The sequence below is a fragment of the Fistularia commersonii genome, chromosome 12 (genome assembly GCF_037954325.1).
Source record: "Fistularia commersonii isolate RoL2024-O1a breed Wild chromosome 12, RoL_Fcom_v1.0, whole genome shotgun sequence".
Taxonomy (NCBI): Eukaryota; Metazoa; Chordata; class Actinopteri; order Syngnathiformes; family Fistulariidae; genus Fistularia; species Fistularia commersonii.
This window is the reverse complement of record NC_141295.1, coordinates 12,813,148-12,831,336: the sequence shown is the minus strand read 5'-3', so window position 1 is coordinate 12,831,336 and position 18,189 is coordinate 12,813,148. Positions and strand designations below refer to the sequence as shown.

Below are 18,189 nucleotides of genomic sequence, written 5' to 3'. Positions count from 1 at the left end.
TTGACGGGGTTGGTTTGGTTATCACCAGAGCTGGCCTGCTGCGCTTTCTGAAGGGATGCCTCGACGATGGGGCCTGCAGAGCTCTGCAATCGGCTCACGGCTCGGCTGGATCAACATCTGTGGCCAAAATGACACATCATCTCCTCTTACCCCCTCCGAGCTGCACCGACTCCTCACAGTAATGGGATTGTGTAACAAGACGACATGAAATGAGGACGAGGGGAGGGGGGGGACGCGACGACGTGCTACACTTTAGCTATTGAAAACAGATAAAAATGGTGGTTTTATCGAATGGCTATTTTACAGTGAGAAAAACCACACACGGATATGGAACTGGCTTACGGAGCGTTTGGGCCCGTCTTGGCTCACGCTGGCAAACACCGGCGACAACGTCCATCAAAACGGATATATAGATGTGGACATTCGTATGAATGCGAGCTTACCGGGTTTGTTTTTCCATCGTCTCCGCGGCGGCCGTCGTCGTTTATCCCACGCCACAACCGTCGTAAAATGTCAAGCCGCCGCCGTGTTATCGGCTAATTAAGATCTTAATGGAGCGCCGGGGACACGCGCGCCGCCCGTCCGACGCAGTGCCATCCTCCCTCCGCCGGCGCGAGCCTCTGCACGCGGGGGGTGAGAGTGGGGGTGGGGGTGGGGGGCTACGCTAGCTAGCAATACTTAAACCTTCCCGGGGAGAGACGGCTATTGCGAGCCGAGCGACGTTAGCCGCGGTTCAGCGCCCAAGCGGCGGCGACGACGGCGAAGTGAACGCGAAAAGCAGTGACGGTCATGGTAAAAGAGGAGGAAAAATGAATTATTCTCTCTCTTCTCTTTTCGGCGGAACGCGACGATAGAGGACGACGCACCAATCGGGTGCCGGGGTTGGATGTTGATGGACGTGTCGCGGGCGAATGAGACGTTGATATCTTGTGATTGACAGGAAGGACGGTCAATGAACGCGCAGCTTTATTCTAGGGACGAACTTGAGACTGACAGGTAAGACAACCAATGAACGTGTAGTTTTATTCTAGTGGGCGGGAACCGCAGGTGTGGCACAGCGGTGTGTGCTTTCGAGGTTAATCGGATTAACGGACTTGATTTTAGTTCACAGTCGCTAAATGACTATTTATGTAACATCTTTCACTCCATCCATAAAGCTTGTTTGTCTTTCTTTACTCTTACTGCCTAGCAGTTCAATCTTAGCATCCTCCCACAAATTACATCCACTATCCACTCTCTGTACCACCTCAGTCTGATCTTATCTCCAAAACATCTATGGACTCATTTCTGACCCTATCCGTCCTCCTCGCTTCCAAAGATGACCTCAACATCTTCATCACAGTTATCTCCAGGTCTTCCTCCTGCTCTCTCCTTGATCAGCATCCCTGGTCTCACCACTGTATACCTTTCATTATTAATCTGACATGTTTTCATAAAACTTTACTTCAGTCATGGTGTCATACTGATCACGATGAAACAACAAGTAGACACCGTCTTCTTTTCTTGTGATATTTATTTTATTTTCTATCTATGGATTGCCTGCACTGACATTTTACCCGCCAGATCACACACACACTATTTGCACTTTTAAATCACTACTTGCTTATTTACAAGTAATAATTTACAATAGGTCTTTCATGCACCGCCATTTATTGTGCTTATTTATTTACTTGTCTTATGTCCTGCCTATGTCTCTTCAATGTCACTAACGCCCTGTCACTCTATCTCAGACTATAAATGAGTTAAATCATTGATTCCCTTAATTTCTTTGGATGCATGAAACAATTCGAAAAAAAAACACAACGGAGAATGGGTTAGTTTTGAAATGCTCCTGGATATTATAACAGGGTTTTTTTTCTTTGAGGTTTCAGTTGCTACAAAAGTACATTGTGAGACGAATGACTCAGAGCAGTACCAGTGCAAAGAACCTGTCATTATCACTTCAGTCAACTACAGTAGTCGTCATGAAACTCTTTTTTATCGCAAAAAAAGCCATCCATTAGATAAATCTAAAGATTCAAGATTTAAAGCATTTATTGCCATGCGTAGAAGCTGGATATGTGTTTCCTTATACAGTGTAATTTTCATTTGGCTGTCAACAGTTCAGCTATAGTGGCAGCAATAAACAAACAAAAAAAAAAAAAAACAGTTAACATACTACTACAGTGAGATATAAACAGTGCAAAGAAACGTTAACGGTTAAGATCACATTATGGTTATTGTGTTTTATGTTAAATGCTATTATTTTTAAAATAAATCCGTTTTCAAGAGGTATCCTGATGGTAAAAATAGAAGATTATTCTGAAATAAAACACATTTAATCTATTTGGAAATGCTGAATACACACCGTCGGTACCACGACAGTGACGGTTGTCTTTATTATATATTTCATCTTTGCATCCTGATTGAAAATAAAAGCAACAAACAATTAAGAGTCCATTCACTAAGATTCGCTGAAGAATAAACACATAATCTGAGAACGTTGAAAACAAAATGTCAGGGCCGTTGCCACTTTGAAATCCACCTGCTTCGGAAGACGAAGCTGCAGCCGAGCGGTATGATTGGCCGGCTAAGTAAGTTTATACCCCTTAACAACAAACGTCACCGTGCTCGTCTCAAGCGAACGATTCGAATTATTACGTGAGGGAAAATACTGCATTTGCGTTTATATCGGAAAATCCGCAAAATCGATTTACAACTTGAGCAAAGCAGAGCGACGCAAAACGAAAGCTTTAACCTCTTTGTTCTGAGCGGATGCCGCTTTCAAGTCACGGATGCTCTCAGGGATTGTCGTAATTTAAAAAAAAGAATAAAACTACTACCCATGATTGGAGTATATTTCCATCATGTTTGTCATTTTATTTGAAGTTTCGCGAGAATATTTGTCATTTTAAGCTTTTTTTTGCCCTGGACTTCATACATCAGAAGCATAAGGCCACGGCGAAACACTTAATTTCCCCCTCCACAGCCTCCGTAGCGGAAAGTCACATTTTTCGAGGTACCAGTGAATGCACCATAAATGTGTGCCGTGCGCTCACTGTGTCGTGAATAAGTACAAGCTAGCGCCAAGAAGCACGTACGTCGACATCGGTGGGAAAGAAAACAGTTGTGCAACGTAAGATCTGTTATACTGCTTTTCACACCGTATTTTGTTATACGTATTAAATATTGTTTTTTTTTTTTTTTTGCTTTGTTGGAGGTTGATTCGAATTCTTCATTTGCTTTAAAGTTTGCCTGTGGGGAATTGGCTTTGAAGCTAGGCGGCTATAACCGCTGACACAAGCTAGCTTTGTTATAATTTCGTTATCCACTCGAGTTAACCTCACTGCTGCGAGTAAATAGTGTTTTAGAGACTTGCTATAACACATCTCGGGCGGCTTGGTGAGCTTGAAGTGTATCCAACAGCGGAATGGTTTTAGTAAGTGCCCCGGTCGACGTTAACTGACGGTTTGCTAACTAACCTTAGCCAGTTTGAATGGAGGGGCAGGATTCTGTTGTGAATCTGTCCTGATTTTAGCGGTTTACACCCCGAATTGTCGTTCGACTGTATTCGATTAGACAAGTGTATTATGTACGTATTACAAGTAAATAGATTAGATTTTTCACTTTAAGGTCAATATTTGCATTTCTCGAAAGCGGCTAAGGCGTGCATGCAGGCTAAAGCTAGCTAGGCTCGCGTTGACCCCGCGGCGGATTTGGTTAATTCTCGAGATACGCCTTTGTATTGTTTTCGCGACGCGGATAGGCTATGTAGTGCAACTAAAAGGCGTTTGGTTTATGTCGCACATTTTGAATGTTCAAAAACACATGTGTATGTTGTATTTGTCGGTTAAGTCCCCCCCTCACGTGTTTCCCAAAGCAACAATGTAGCGATAAACATGGCCTCCCCCTGTCGACACGGACCGGTCTAGATATGTCTGGCTACGGCTATTTGCTGGAAAGAAAAACATAAACCCAAACAAGCCGACAAAAGTATTATCGGATTGGCTGACATGTACCTCTCTTTTTACATTTGATATATGATATATGAATACATTGGCTCATTAAACCGATTATGTAACTCCTCGCTGTGACCGTTCCTGCAGATGGCCGAGACTGACGTTGATAATGAGCTCTTGGACTACGAGGAGGATGAGGAACCTCAGGGAGCCCCTGAGAGCTCAACCCCGGGGATCAAGAAGGAGGTGAAGGGCTCCTATGTGTCCATCCACAGCTCTGGTTTCAGAGATTTCCTTCTCAAGCCGGAGCTGCTTCGGGCTATTGTGGACTGTGGTTTTGAGCATCCCTCTGAAGGTAACTGCTATTTTCATCTTTAACAGTGATGGTTTTAATGGTGTTACTATTTTGATCCGAGATATTTCAACTTTATCATTTTCATCTAAGCGTCACAGGGAGGTGATGGTAAAAGACAGCGTGACCTCAAGAAGGAGAGTCTAGTTTTGTTGCAGCAATACACAGGGTTGTTTGATCAAACCTGAGCCGAGACAAACGCCCATAAATAAGGCATTTGTCTGGTACAGTTCTTCCTTTTTAAATGAATATCACCACTGATTTTAATCGTGCAATATAATACATAGTTTAATTTGTAGCTCTATACAATACGGAACCATTTTTCCCTTCCGTTTTGAAAAACACGCAAGATACTGTGTTACATATTGTGATCCTGCCATTGCCTTTGGGTTCTTGTGACATTCTGTCAGTCTCGCTCATTTGCTGTTTAACATCAGAACATCCATTTGAATGTTGCATTTGGTACCCCAGGTATTTGCACATTTGACAAATTGACTTTTCCAATTTCAGAATTTTCCGATAGATTTTTTTTGAGCATTACTCAGGGGTCTGCAGGGTCCTGCTGCACACTGTGCAGTACTTTAATCTGCCGTACACTGTTTGTTTTATGCATGCGCTAAATGGATGAGTCCAGTTCAGGTTTTCACCTCTGTAAAGGTTGCTTCAAGGTCATAACTGCAAGTTCTTTGTTCATCCTGGGGAAACATGCAAGATAAAGTACCAAAATTAAGCAACTTGATGAATGCATCCAGAAATACTTCCAACTGCTGTTTTGGCACGATTCAAACGACCCAAATGTTTTCCAAAGAGGGCCAATGCATTGACAGAATATGCTATCCAAACATCAACCAAGAAAGGGTTGATAGGTAACCACTCAAATGACCAACAATATAGCAACTCAGGTGGTACGTGAAGCATACAACACCAAGGTGTCTTTTCAGGTTTCTAATGTTGTGTTGATCATATCGTGATGTTGTGATGGAGTTCTTGCAATAATCACGAAACTTTCACTCACTTAAACTGTCATCTACCCTTTCAGTCCAGCATGAGTGTATCCCTCAAGCTATCCTGGGCATGGACATCCTGTGTCAGGCCAAGTCTGGTATGGGGAAGACTGCAGTGTTTGTCCTGGCAACCCTGCAGCAGATTGAGCCTGTTGATGGACAGGTAAGTACTGTTCATGTTTTGGGCCTTGTGTTGGTTTGTTGCTGTCAGATATCACTGCTGTAACTGTCACAACACTCTGATCTCGTAGGTCTCTGTCCTGGTGATGTGCCACACACGAGAGTTGGCCTTCCAGATCAGCAAAGAGTATGAGCGCTTCTCCAAGTACATGCCCAGCGTCAAGGTGTCCGTGTTCTTCGGTGGCCTGGCCATCAAGAACGATGAGGAAGTTCTGAAGAAGAACTGTCCCCACATTGTTGTCGGAACTCCGGGGCGCACCCTGGCCCTCATCCGCAACAAGAACCTCAGTGTGAAGAACATAAAACACTTTGTGCTTGATGAGTGTGACAAGATGCTGGAGCAGCTGGGTGAGTTAGTGGGCCACACTTTTTCCTTTTTTTCTTTCTTTTTTTTTGATAGTGGATCGTTTAAGAAATGAGCGGTTGTGAAAACATTTGGTTAATTTTAGACTTTGGGCTTAATGTGTGATCACTCTCTGGATGTTTAGCCTATCAAGAGTTGTGTGAAAATCTCCTGCAGCACTTGGGGATCCAGTAAATATAGCACTACCTCATTTATCTCCACAGATATGAGGCGTGATGTGCAGGAAATCTTCAGGTTGACACCTCATGAGAAGCAGGTCATGATGTTCAGTGCAACACTAAGCAAGGAGATCCGCCCCGTTTGCCGCAAGTTCATGCAGGATGTAAGTTGGTGTGACATGTTGACTGATACAATTGGAATTTGCCAAATTGTTTGTCCCTGATTGCCTTCATGACAAGATTCAACCTAACAGCTATATTCTGTTTATTGCAGCTGGAAATCTGATTTGGTTCCTTCTTAGTGTAATTACACATTAACTTGTGCTCGGTCTAGTTTATATAATTGCAAAACTGACGGAGAGGTTCAGTACCTGCTGTCTAGGCCCTTCAGCTTTGCCCACTTGTGGCTGTCAGTGTCATAAGTGGCCACATCAGAGGGCTAAAGTGATCCTCCTAGGCTGGTGTTGCTCTGTCGGGATAGCTCACCCTCCTGGCTCTGCTGCAGCCCAGGAGAACATGCCGTTTTCTCGTCGAACCTCTGTAAATTCAAAACGTCGTTATGGCTCAGCTGTTGCCGTGCAGAGCTTGGAAACACGTGACCGATCAGGATGATCTCTTAAATTTTTCTCGCGCTATTTTCCAGTGACTGTAATGCAAGGGTTTTTCGAAGCAAATGGGAATATTAGTTGCGAGTCTCTCTTACCTGTTGCCTCTTCAGCCCATGGAGGTCTTTGTCGACGACGAAACCAAGCTGACACTCCACGGCCTACAGCAATACTACTGCAAGCTGAAGGACAGCGAGAAGAACCGAAAGCTCTTCGGCTTGCTTGATGTGCTGGAGTTCAACCAGGTATGGCTCGCAGTGGAGCAGCCTCTTGTTTCGCTTCAAAGAAAGGAGGATCAGGTCATTTCAGTAAAACATTGTTTTTGGAAGGTAGATTGTATGTACTAACCTCAACGCGGGGGATGTTGATAGGCCTGTATGAGAAGTCACTTCCTATGACTTCTCCGTCGAATTGGTAATCTATAAATTGAGATTTTAGAGTGCGGGTACTTTGTACCGAATAGATTGATAGCCAGATTGCCGTGTTTATTTCTCTAACTCTGTCCTGATGTCGTCATCATTTTTGGAAGGTCTAGTTGTTGAACGCTGCAAATTACATTTGTGCAGGAACTGCCAGCACCTTGCAGGATCTCATTTATCATCCAACCGTGTGACTGCCGGATTAGTCTAGCTGTTCTGTTATCATGAACTTAATTCGATTTTTTTTTTTTTTCTTCGCCCCCCTTGTTTGTGCCAGGTTGTGATCTTCGTGAAGTCTATACATCGCTGCGTGGCGCTCTCTCAGCTCTTGGTGGAGCAGAACTTCCCCGCCATTTCCATCCACAGGGGTATGGCACAGGAGGAGAGGTATGTCCTGCAATGTCAATTATTTATTTTTCCTCCTATTTTGACATATGTTTCTGCTTTTAATCATAAATTTATCTGTTCAACCTTGTAGAGCTGGAATATAAACAAGCAGCACTTTGCATATTGAAATGTTTTAAAAAATGAATAAGTTCAAATCTCTTTTGAAACGTTTAATTTCAGACATTTGAAGCTCTTGTCTCCCCCACACTTGAAAGTTGTCTTGCTCACCACATTCAAACATGTTGCAGGTTATCCCGGTACCAGCAGTTCAAAGACTTCCAGCGGAGGATCCTAGTAGCCACCAATCTGTTCGGTCGAGGCATGGACATTGAGCGAGTCAACATAGTCTTCAACTATGACATGCCCGAGGATTCTGACACTTACCTCCACAGGGTTGGTATTGTGCACTCTTAAGCATATATTTTTTTATCCTCATTTGCAAAACAAAACCTCATTTGAGTTTTGTTAATGCAAATGTTAATCAGTAAATTTCCCATGAGTCAAACACAATTTTTCGATTATGTGGGTGACACACACACACACCCACCACCACCACCACCCCAAAAGGAATTGGGAGGAGTATTTTCCTCAATATGACGAATGTTTCCGGCAGTAACAAGAGCACGAATGCAAGCCTCGATTCTTGGTAGCAGACCTTGATCGTTGCTTATAAGGCCTAATCTCTCGTCTCCTCCGTTCTCCAGGTGGCCCGTGCTGGCAGGTTTGGAACCAAAGGCCTGGCCATCACGTTCGTGTCAGACGAAACCGACGCCAAGACCCTGAACGAGGTCCAAGACCGCTTCGAGGTCAATGTGGCGGAGCTACCAGAAGAGATCGATATCTCCTCCTACAGTAAGTCCTCCATTAATGTTGTACTTGGCATGATAGGGTGTCTAGAAACTTTCTTTGTGCACAGGTGTCTTGGTCAGACGTTTAGAGAACTAGCCCAGTTTAATCTCTTAATTACTGAGAAAGCTAGTTGGGTGCCAGAAAGACTAACAAGCATCTGTGTGTGCATTAAGCAGATGTTTAGAAATGTTGTGGACTATTTGAGTTAATTTGGTTTAGACAGGTTGTACCACTGAACAGCCGTCCAACTGACTTTTAAAATAAACTTTCAAACACATTTCGTAAAGCCCCAACTTTTATCTTTTCCAGTGAGAGACGTTTGTTTTCCCATGAGTCTTACTGCTGATTTGAGTGCTTTAGTTTTTGTCGCTGTGCCCTTTTATTTACACACATGAAATACAAAGTGATTGCATATATCAAAATTGAAGGTGTCTTGTACTAACCGCTGGCTTTTCATCCGCTTGCAGTTGAACAATCCAGATGAGTCTGAAGTGTCCACCCAGCCTGATGCCTGGGGAAGTTGTAATTTGGTGGAGGAAAAATTAATAAAAACAGATGAATCATTTTAAATTTACCCTCCCACCATATATGTTGGTGAGCGCATTTTTTTCCTTTTTTTTGTTAAACATGTATCAGCTTTTTTAGTGTCCTTGTTATAACATTGAACATATTGTTTTTCCTCAAGAAATAAAACTTTTATACCTTTTATTGTTTATCCTGTTGGATTTAATTTTGCATGTTTTTTTTTTTTTTTTTCCATTTTTTTTTGGTTTTCTTTTCCCTCCCCGGGACACTCTTTAAGTGTATCAGATCCTAATTTAATTATTCAACACAATAAATCAGAATTTGTAGTGTCACCCGACTGTCAGCTCTGATTGTCACCAGCAGAGGGCAATGTCGCCCCAAGTTCAAGATGCGTAGCAACGGTTTTCCCTAAAGTGACTTCCGCTTGTTTCCAAGACAGAACATTTGAAACTCCACACACAGTTCATCTAAAACGTGAAACTTGAGTAGAGCAGCCAATTGTAAAACACGTAAGCACCAACTGCTTCTCACCTCGATTTATAAAAGTGTAAAAATAACGTGACATAAAAAACGCGGAAATGCCGCGTGGTCAAAAATATATTTTCAAGAAATACACAGTGAGTTACTGAGCTACATTTAGTGCACAAACAGATGTCGTTATAGGGTTGTCATTGGTCCAGAAGCCTTCGCAAGTGTCAGTAGGTGTCAGTTATCTGGTAATGAGTGATACGAGAACGATGTTCTGCGGTGATGGATTTGAATTAAACGGCCATTGAAAACATTGCAGTCTGCTCATGCTGTCGTTTCCTATAAGAATGTAGAAAAGTTTTTTTTTTTTTTTTTTTTCCGCCCATGTCTTATCTTCTCACGGGCCGTGGAGCGTAAACCGCCCCAAGGTTTTGTTCGGCGCCACACAGTCAGTGCAACCTGGGGTATAGAGTCACAAACATCGCTGTCTGTAAGACTTGATGCCAGCAGGGTGCTGAATGTCAATCCATGTACACTGCAGAAGCAGTAGCATCTAAGTTTCAGTGCCGAACAAAGTGCTTTGTTACTCCGAGGGTTGCTCGTCCTCTCCGTTTCATCCGAAGGGCTCGGATCTCCTTCACGTCCGAACCAGCAAGTGAAGGAGGTCCGGTTTGGGGGGCGGGGGGTTCCTTAGGGCTCCCGTTTAAAAGTCCCACGTCTGATTGAACAAGCGCTGGTCACACATCAGAAAAAGGGTTGCCTTTTATAATAATATCAATAATTAATAATAACAACCCCGAGGCAGCTCTTTCTGCCCGCGAGCAGAGCTGGTGCATGGGTGTCTGGCGTTCACTTGCTTGGAGCCAGATAAGGGGGGTGGGGCTCCTCGTCTTGAAAAGCGCCTTCCCTCTGTTTTGAGAAAGCTGGCTACATTACGTTAAAATGAAAAAAAAACAGGATCGCAGGGAAAAAAAAATAACGCCTAGTCTATGAACTTGTGCGTGTCTCCGTACATCCACTGCTGCGGGGGAAGGGCCACTTCATTCAGGTGGCTACAGTCGTGGCTGCATTTGCACGACTGGATGAACATGGCTGACCTCTGAAAGCGGTCTCCGTCGGGGCAGACAAAAGTCACCAGCAGGGTGCGGGTGCGGCGTGGCGAGCAGCACCGTCCGTCTGTACATGTGCCGCAGTAGTTGGGCCTGTAGGGGCGGATGCTGACGCACTCCCCGTAAGACAGGCGGGTGGGCTCGGGGGCTTTCTGGGTCGGGGAGCACCTCTTCCCTTTCTGGAAATGGTCGACACAGAAATACATCAGTTTCCGGATGATAATGTATAGTCACTCATGTATTTATTCATGCATTTGTTCATTCATTCATGATACTGCTAGGGTGGTGGAGCCTATCCCAGCTGTCATCGAGCGAGAGGCGGGGTTCACCCCGGACTGGCTGCTGTCAATCACACTGTCACCCATAGAGACGCACAACATTCACCCTCGCATTCACACCTTCCTATTGAGACAGGACGACCTTCACACAGCAGACAGATACATAAAATCATTCACCCTCTTATTCACATATCATATTAAGACATACAACCCATTCACTCTCACATTTACACATAAAGAGAAGGTTCACCCTGTCATTCATAGTGTCGTTCATGGAGACATAAGCCATCCATAACATTCACCCTCTCATTCACATGTCACATATATACACGAAGCCATTCTTCTCATTCACATATCATAAAGGGACAACGTTCACACTGTCATTCATGTGTCATATTTAGACATGCAACCATTCGCCCTCTCATTTGCGGTAATATAGACAACATTCAACCCGGCATTCACACATCACATTGAGAGATATAACCCGAACCATTCACGCTCATTCACCTGCCATATGGAGACATGAAAACATTCACCCTTTTATTTACACATCATATATATATATAATCAATCTTCAATCTTTGTAGTTACTGCTAACAGTTAAATGATTCATATTTCATTGTATTTCTTATTCTTCCTCCTTTCTACTATCATCTATGTTTTTTGCTTGAAACTCTAGCACAACAATTTCCGTCGGGATTAATAAAGTTGTTCTCATCTCATCTCATCTCATTATAGGGATATGCAACTTTTTCGCGCAGGTTATAGAAACACCACCATTCATCCTCTCATTCACACCTCATCGAGAGACAAACACCCTGACATTCCCGTCGGAATCGAACCAGGGACCTCCTCGGTGGCCCCTCCCTACCCTGCCGCCCCGAGAGCCTACAAATATTCATTTCTTATCGGCCTCGCTTCATTTGGATCTGCTGAAGCGAACCGCTGGATGACTTTACCCATAAAAAAATAGCGGGGGAGAAAACAGATAAGCTCCGACTTTTATCTGCCCCTCCACTTATGCAACAGCAGATATAAGCAGATTTGTCCTCAAACTCATTAGTTCCATATTAAGAGTCTCAGATGTATACTAGTCGTGCCAAAACGGAGATTTGCTGCGGGAGGGGGGGAGGGATGATTTCTTCTCCTTTTATATATCTGAGCGATTAATTTCAAGGTTAAACACTGATTTAACGCCGGGGCCCATGTTTCCATTGCACGCGCAGACACCTGTGATTGTTCTTGGCTCCGAGCTCAGCCCAGCGGAGAAAAGAGCTCCTGGTGTGTGTCCAACATGGAGAATTAATATAGACACGCCACGTCCCCGCGCTCCGAGCACACAGACGGGGGGGGGGGGGGGTCTAGCTATGGACAGTTGCTTGGCAGGAATGCCGGGGGTGGGGGACTATATTTAAAAAGGCGCCTGCTTGCCACCAAAACAACGCTGAGTTCCCACTGAGTACTGCCATTATTACCCTGGATCGAGGGTAATAAGGACATGGACTGGGAATGACAGGGTGAATGTCTGTATAACATCTGAACGAGAGGGTGATCGGTTGTATTTTTACTTAACATGTGAAAGAACTGGCAGAATTGTTGCACGTTTATTTGATATGTGTCAGAAAAGGCGAATGGTTGTATGTCTCCATATGATGTGTGACAGAAAGGGTGAATGGTTGGATGTCTGTATGACGTGAATTAAAGGGTGAATGTTGTATTTCTACTTTCCATGTGAATGAGAGGGTGAACAGCTTTATCTCTATATGACTTGTGACGGAAAGGGTGAATAGTTGTATTTGTACTTAACATGTGAATGAACAGGTGAATGGTTGTGTCTCTAAATGATGCGTGGAGGAGAGCGAACAATTATATAGTTATAGAGAAGTATATCGATATATAGACCAGCTTCCAGTAGATTGTGCATGCACTTTATACTCTACAGTTAATGTTTATTGTTTGTTTATTGTACACTTTACTATTAAAGCGCACTCTGTTATTGTTTTATTAATGTCACGCGTGAGAAAGTGAAAAACCCTCTTCTCGATTCCTCTGTATGTCTGGTACATGTGGAGAAATTGACAATAAAGCTAAGTCTGACTTTTGATTTCTCTATATGACAGGTGAATGACAGCGTGAAATATTGGTTTTCCGTATCTATATGACGTGTACATGTTTTTGTGTCTCTATGACGTGTGAAAGAGGGAGTTAATGGTTCTATGAGACGCATGAATGTGGGTGTGAGTGGATGTTTGTCTCTACATGACTTCTTATTATGCAAATTTTTCTTCCATACACAAAATGTTTAGTTTTTTTCACTGATCAGCGAAACAAAACAAAAGACGATATCTCTTGTCCTCAAAAGTGAGTTGAAGGGAGATAAGAGGCCGGATAACTGTTTATTGTTTGGCGTTATCGCAAAGTCTGCCGGGTAGATAGATTGTGATAAGAAGCGTTCTTGGCAGTAATGTGGATATTTGACCTGCGTTCTCATCGTCTGCTCTGATTTAAGTCACGACGAGACACGTTCGAACCGGCTCACCTTGGCTGGAAGCGTTGGGCCTTGGCACGGCCGAACCGTGCAGATTCTCGTCTGCCTCTCCAGCGTGCACTGGGAGTTGTCGTTGGTGATCCGTGAGGAGACGCCCATCCCGCAGCTGCGTGAGCAGTGCGACCACTCGGTGGTCTGGACGGGACATTTGTCCCTCGGCTGGCTCCAAACTGGAGGGGAGGAGAGGATCCAATAAAAACCTACAGAGCAACTCGGGCAATATGAGACCTGCGCGGGGATGAGGTGATTGTTTGGCAGCGCAGGAGTCGATCGTGTTTACAGTGGAACAGAAATGAAAAAACAAACAGTAGGATCGCGGGAGTGAAAGCTTGTATGTTTCTTCGTGAGGTGTGAATGAGAGGGTGAATGGTTTCGTGTCGATGTGAAATATTGATGAGAGTGAACATTGTATGCGTCTATGTGTGGGTGAACAGTCGAGTGCCTATCTGAGGCGTGGATGAGAGGGGGATATTAGTGTTGATAGCAGAATGAATGGATGAATGAGAGGGTGAATGAGTTTGTGTGTTTATATGTGTCCCCTTGAACGATCCATTGTGAACCCTGCCTCTTGCCCAAAGACAGCCAGCATCGGCTCTGAGTGCGGGATAAGCAGCCCAGAATGAATGAATGAATGACAATCTGGACCGCAGACGTGACTGTTTTTCATTCAGACCCGGTAACCACGATGAAGTGACAATAATGTCTCCCTCAGACTTTGCTCTGATCCTTGTTTATCTTTATGAATTCCGTAGCAGATCACTTTATCGGCGGATTTCATCTGTATCATTTTACGACATCGTAAAATCTTCTCTTACCAGGCAGGTGGTTGTAACCGGGCTGGCTCTCCCAGCCGGTCGACTTCACCCCTCCGAGGTCGTTTGTCGTGACCGTGTTGCTGCCAGGCCGTCTGTGCTGTCGTGGCGGCGGCATCTGAAACAAGACGTGAGATAAGAGGCCGTTTAGCGGGGATTTGTGTGTGACTGCAACAAAACTCCTCCCCACTTCCCCCATGTCGCTTATCGCCACGGCGCTCTGATTGTCAAGTGTTTACGAGATGATGATCTTGAAGTGCCGGTGTTCTCTGGAGTGTGTTGATGGTTCCTCGTCACTTACAGAGATTTTCACTGTAAATCAGTCGTTTGAAAAGTGTCCAGACTGGAAAACATGCGGTAAGAAAGATAAGAGCCTCCTGGTGTGTGTGTGTGTGTGTGTGTGTGTGTGTGTAAAACCTTGATTACTGTTGAGGTTTTGATTGGATATAAATGTCTTATAGGGAAAAATGAATCGACAATTCATTCATTCATTATCTTATCCTCCAGCTTGTCGACCGGACCAGCATTCACCCTCTAATTCACACATAATACAGAGACGTACAAACATTCACCCAATCATTCATGTCACATTTAAACATACAGCGATGCATAGAGATGCATAACAATTCACACGTATTATAGAAACATACAGCCATTCACCCTCTCACTCTTGTCACACAGAGACATGATGACATTCACCGTATCATTCACTCATCTGAGTAATTCGGGGTCTCAAATGAATTTCCTGCATTGCTTTGGACAGTGAGAGGAACCCCACCTGGCCCTGAGGGAGAACATGCACTCAAGCTTGGAATTGAACCAGGGACCTTCTTTTCTGTGAGACGGAGAAGCCTCAATGTCTGCACATGTGCAGTTTTGTTTGGGAAAACAAGTCCGGGCCAACTCTAGTCAAGGTCACATTATTTGGGAGAAACCAACCCTGCGTTTAGGCGGGAGGGGCCAGGAGGCTTTGTGGCAGTCCACGCTGAAGCAGCACTGGCCACGTCTCCGGACCAGCCGCGGGTAGGGGCACGAGGGCGAGGCCGGGGGCAGCCTGTTGTCGCAAAGGGGGGCGCAGCCGACGGCGCCGTCGATGCAGGTGCACTGGTGTTTGCAGCCGGCGCGGAAGCTCTCGCCGTTCTGGTAGATCCTCCCGCCGTACTCGCACGTGCGTCCCTCGGATTTGGCTGGAAAGAAGAGGACAAGCGCGAGAAAAAAAAAAAAAAAGGGTCACGCCGTTTCTGTTTGTTTTCTTTTGCAGAGGTAGATGGAAAAAACACACATACGGGGGACGCTTCAGACTCGCCGTCTCTAAAGCTCCGGCTATTCATAGCGGCGGACCCGCATGTATTTTTATCTCGGAAGCCTCGTCGCCATAAAACATCCGCTCATTAATCTTTCCCGTTCCCCTAATGTGAAAACTGTTTACTCCGTTCGGGCGTGCAGCGCCCCCTCCCCGCCGCTCTCACCTCGACAGATGCCCGAGGCCACGGTCACGTCGTTGCCGTAGTTGCACTCCAGCCCTTTGTGGTGGTCGCAGGGCTTCGCCTGGCTGCAGTCCTGGTTGAGCTGCGCCGCGCACACCTTGCAGCACGCGCAGCCGTCCGGCACGATGCTGACCCCCGACGGGCACGCCGGGGGCTCGGCCGGGCAACGGCACACCGCCGGGCAGACGGCGGTCACCTGGTTCGAAGGAGGGAGGCAGAAGAAGGCGTCAACAGCGGCGGTGGGCGAAGAGGAGGGCCTTTTTATGGAAAGCAGGATTCCTCCAGAGTACAGAGATTTTTAAATCTCGGAGTTTCCTGAGTGTTACTGAATATTCCCGCAGGCGACGCACCGCGGCATGCCGTTCCGGTGAGTCAGGTAAACACGGGTCTGCCGTCCCCGGGCGTCTAGACAGCCCGGCGTTCGGAGCCCAGTCACGGTTGGGCGCGGGAGCCGACTTGTTTGTTCGCGGGTGATTTGAGGAGCGGGCTAGAGCAGACACGCCGACGGGAAGGGGATTATTTTGATCATTTTTTTTTTTTTTTGTTGGAGGGGGGGGGGCATCCAGGGGTTAATCCGGGCATTTAAAAATGATTACATGGGGGAGGAGAGCCTTACCTGAGGGACGCAGACTGCCGTCAGTACAATCCAGAAGATCAGACAAGCCATGGCCGGACTCAGTGATAAGTTTCAACTAAAATACAGATAGTGATATCTCCAGGTGAGGGGTGCTTGGTGGAAGGGTCGTCTCAGCCTTTGGGTCTGGTGTTTCTGCTCAGACAACTCTCCAAAAGTCAAGCTTATACCGCGGAGCCCTCGGCCTGACCCCGCCTCTAGACACACTCCTGCGCCAATGGGCTCGGAGGCACCGGCGCTGGGGCATTCCACATGGGTGTGGCCTGCAGCTCCCTCCGATGGCTGAGCCGCTGCGGAATAAATGCAGCCATTCATAAAAAAAAAAAAAAAAAAATGTCAGGCCTCTGCTCTGTATTTATTTTAAGAGTTAAAAATTAAAATGTAACAGGCCCTTTCAAGTCACACTCCGGCACATTCCTGCCTTTGTGGCCGGCGTTCTCCTCACGCTGAGTAAACACACGCAGCTGGGCCAGACGCCGCGGTCGCATTAATAAGACCTCCACCTTTTTTGGGTGGAGGAATTCCCTACGCTGAGGAATAAGGCGTCGGGGTAAATTGTAAAGATAATAGCGACGGAGACACGGCTTGAAAAAGGTGAATTCACGATGCTTCGAGGATGTAATCACTTAGATGCCCTTGGTGCGCACGGAATTATTGTTTTAAGGGTAGCTCCTAGGAGAGGTTCACCCTCCTCCTCCTCCTTTCCTGCCTTTCCTTTTCAACCGCAGGTTTTCAGCCACACCTGTGCCGGCACACAGGCTCGCTTTGATGAGAGAAACGCGATCGGCAGACTGTTTACAGTCGGCTTCCCGGCGGCGATGAATATCTGCGTCTGCTTTCGCAGGCCCGAGCAGCGGCCTGCCAGAGCGGGAACGGCCCACGTGGATTCGCGCGAACCCAGGGATTATTTTATTGTTGCTGTCGCTGGGAAAGGAAAATTCCCATCCAGATGTCTCCGTCTGACGTGTGAGAGGGTGAACAGTCGGATGTTTTTATATGAGGTGTGAATGACCGAGTGAATATTTGTATGTCACTATACGATGTGTAGTGAGGGAGTGAATGGATGTTTGTCTATATGACTTGTGAATGACAGGGTGAATGGATGTATGTCTGTGTGGAGGGTGAATGATTTGTTGAATAGCTATATACACAAATTGTGGATGAGAGAGTGAATTTGTACGTCTCTAAATGATGCGAGTGAGAGGATGAATGATTTTATGTTTTTATAAGAAGTATAAATGACAGAGTGAATTTTTGCATGTTTTTAAATGGCCTTTGAGTGAGATGGTGAATTGATCGCTATATGATGGTTGTGTATATATATATATGTATACACACACATCTATATACATGATATTTAAAATATGTATTGTTTCCCTTGCATAACAGCATGTATGGCACAATATAATTGTGCACATTTTTGGCCATTGCCTTATTCTAATGATGGCCTGCACTGAACGGACTCAGTCATGTTGGAACGGTGTTCCGATCGAGATCTCGGATTGGCTGTTCTGCATGTCAATCAAGCGCGTGAAATGCTGCAGTGGGGATGGATGATAGGCTAATTGCTATTTTTAATGTCATGCGATCTACCCACACAACCTGTACTGTAGTGTATATACTGTTGAGTTTTTTTTTTTATGTTTTGCAGTAGAGTTTACTTTGAGCGGGAGGGCTGTGCGATCGACCAGTAGATCGGGATCGACGTTTTCGGCGCCCCTGGTCGACATGATTTGTCGACCAGAGAGTGAATGGCTGTTTGTCCATTTGATTTTTGTACGAGACGGTGAATGGATGTTTGTCTCTATATGCAGCCATGCGATTGGTCCAGGGGGAACCCTGTCTCTTGCCCAATAACAGCTGGGATAGGTTCTGGCACAGCAGTGTACCCTGAGTGTTGAATAATTGGAATAGAAAATGAATGAATCAATGGATGAATGTTAGTTAATTTGCAGAAAGAGTAACAGGGATCTGCACAGTCCAGATTCCAAAGACACATCCATCCATTCAACCCCTCCAGGGTTGACCCCACGCAGAAAGGTCCCCTGTCGGAACAGAACCAGGGAGCTTCT

The 18,189-nt window shown here is 45.4% G+C and overlaps 3 protein-coding genes across 3 annotated transcripts in view; 1 reads left to right on the top strand and 2 right to left on the bottom strand.

Moving 5' to 3' along the window:
• evi5l (ecotropic viral integration site 5 like) overlaps window positions 1–819 on the bottom strand; it is a 28,966-nt gene extending 28,147 nt beyond the window's left edge. Inside the window, exon 1 of the mRNA XM_086157171.1 lies at window positions 444–819. The gene's annotated coding sequence lies outside the window, so the exon portion shown is untranslated. The remainder of the gene's footprint in view (window positions 1–443) is intronic.
• Window positions 820–3,003: 2,184 nt separating this feature from the next.
• Window positions 3,004–8,962, top strand: LOC147228866 (ATP-dependent RNA helicase DDX39A). Its single transcript, XM_086157168.1, has 10 exons — window positions 3,004–3,115; window positions 4,086–4,293; window positions 5,330–5,457; window positions 5,546–5,822; window positions 6,042–6,160; window positions 6,715–6,846; window positions 7,298–7,407; window positions 7,656–7,800; window positions 8,112–8,259; window positions 8,724–8,962. Exons 2-10 carry the CDS (start codon window positions 4,086–4,088, stop codon window positions 8,738–8,740), a joined length of 1,284 nt encoding a protein of 427 aa, XP_086013294.1. The 5' UTR covers window positions 3,004–3,115; the 3' UTR covers window positions 8,741–8,962.
• Window positions 8,963–9,631: 669 nt separating this feature from the next.
• Window positions 9,632–16,277, bottom strand: LOC147228865 (CCN family member 1). Its single transcript, XM_086157170.1, has 6 exons — window positions 16,100–16,277; window positions 15,466–15,679; window positions 14,936–15,183; window positions 14,000–14,114; window positions 13,176–13,354; window positions 9,632–10,537 (listed from the first exon to the last, which is right to left on the bottom strand). The coding sequence occupies exons 1-6, from the start codon at window positions 16,148–16,150 to the stop codon at window positions 10,232–10,234; spliced, it is 1,113 nt and encodes a 370-aa protein (XP_086013296.1). The 5' UTR covers window positions 16,151–16,277; the 3' UTR covers window positions 9,632–10,231.
• Between the last annotated feature and the right edge of the window lie 1,912 nt (window positions 16,278–18,189).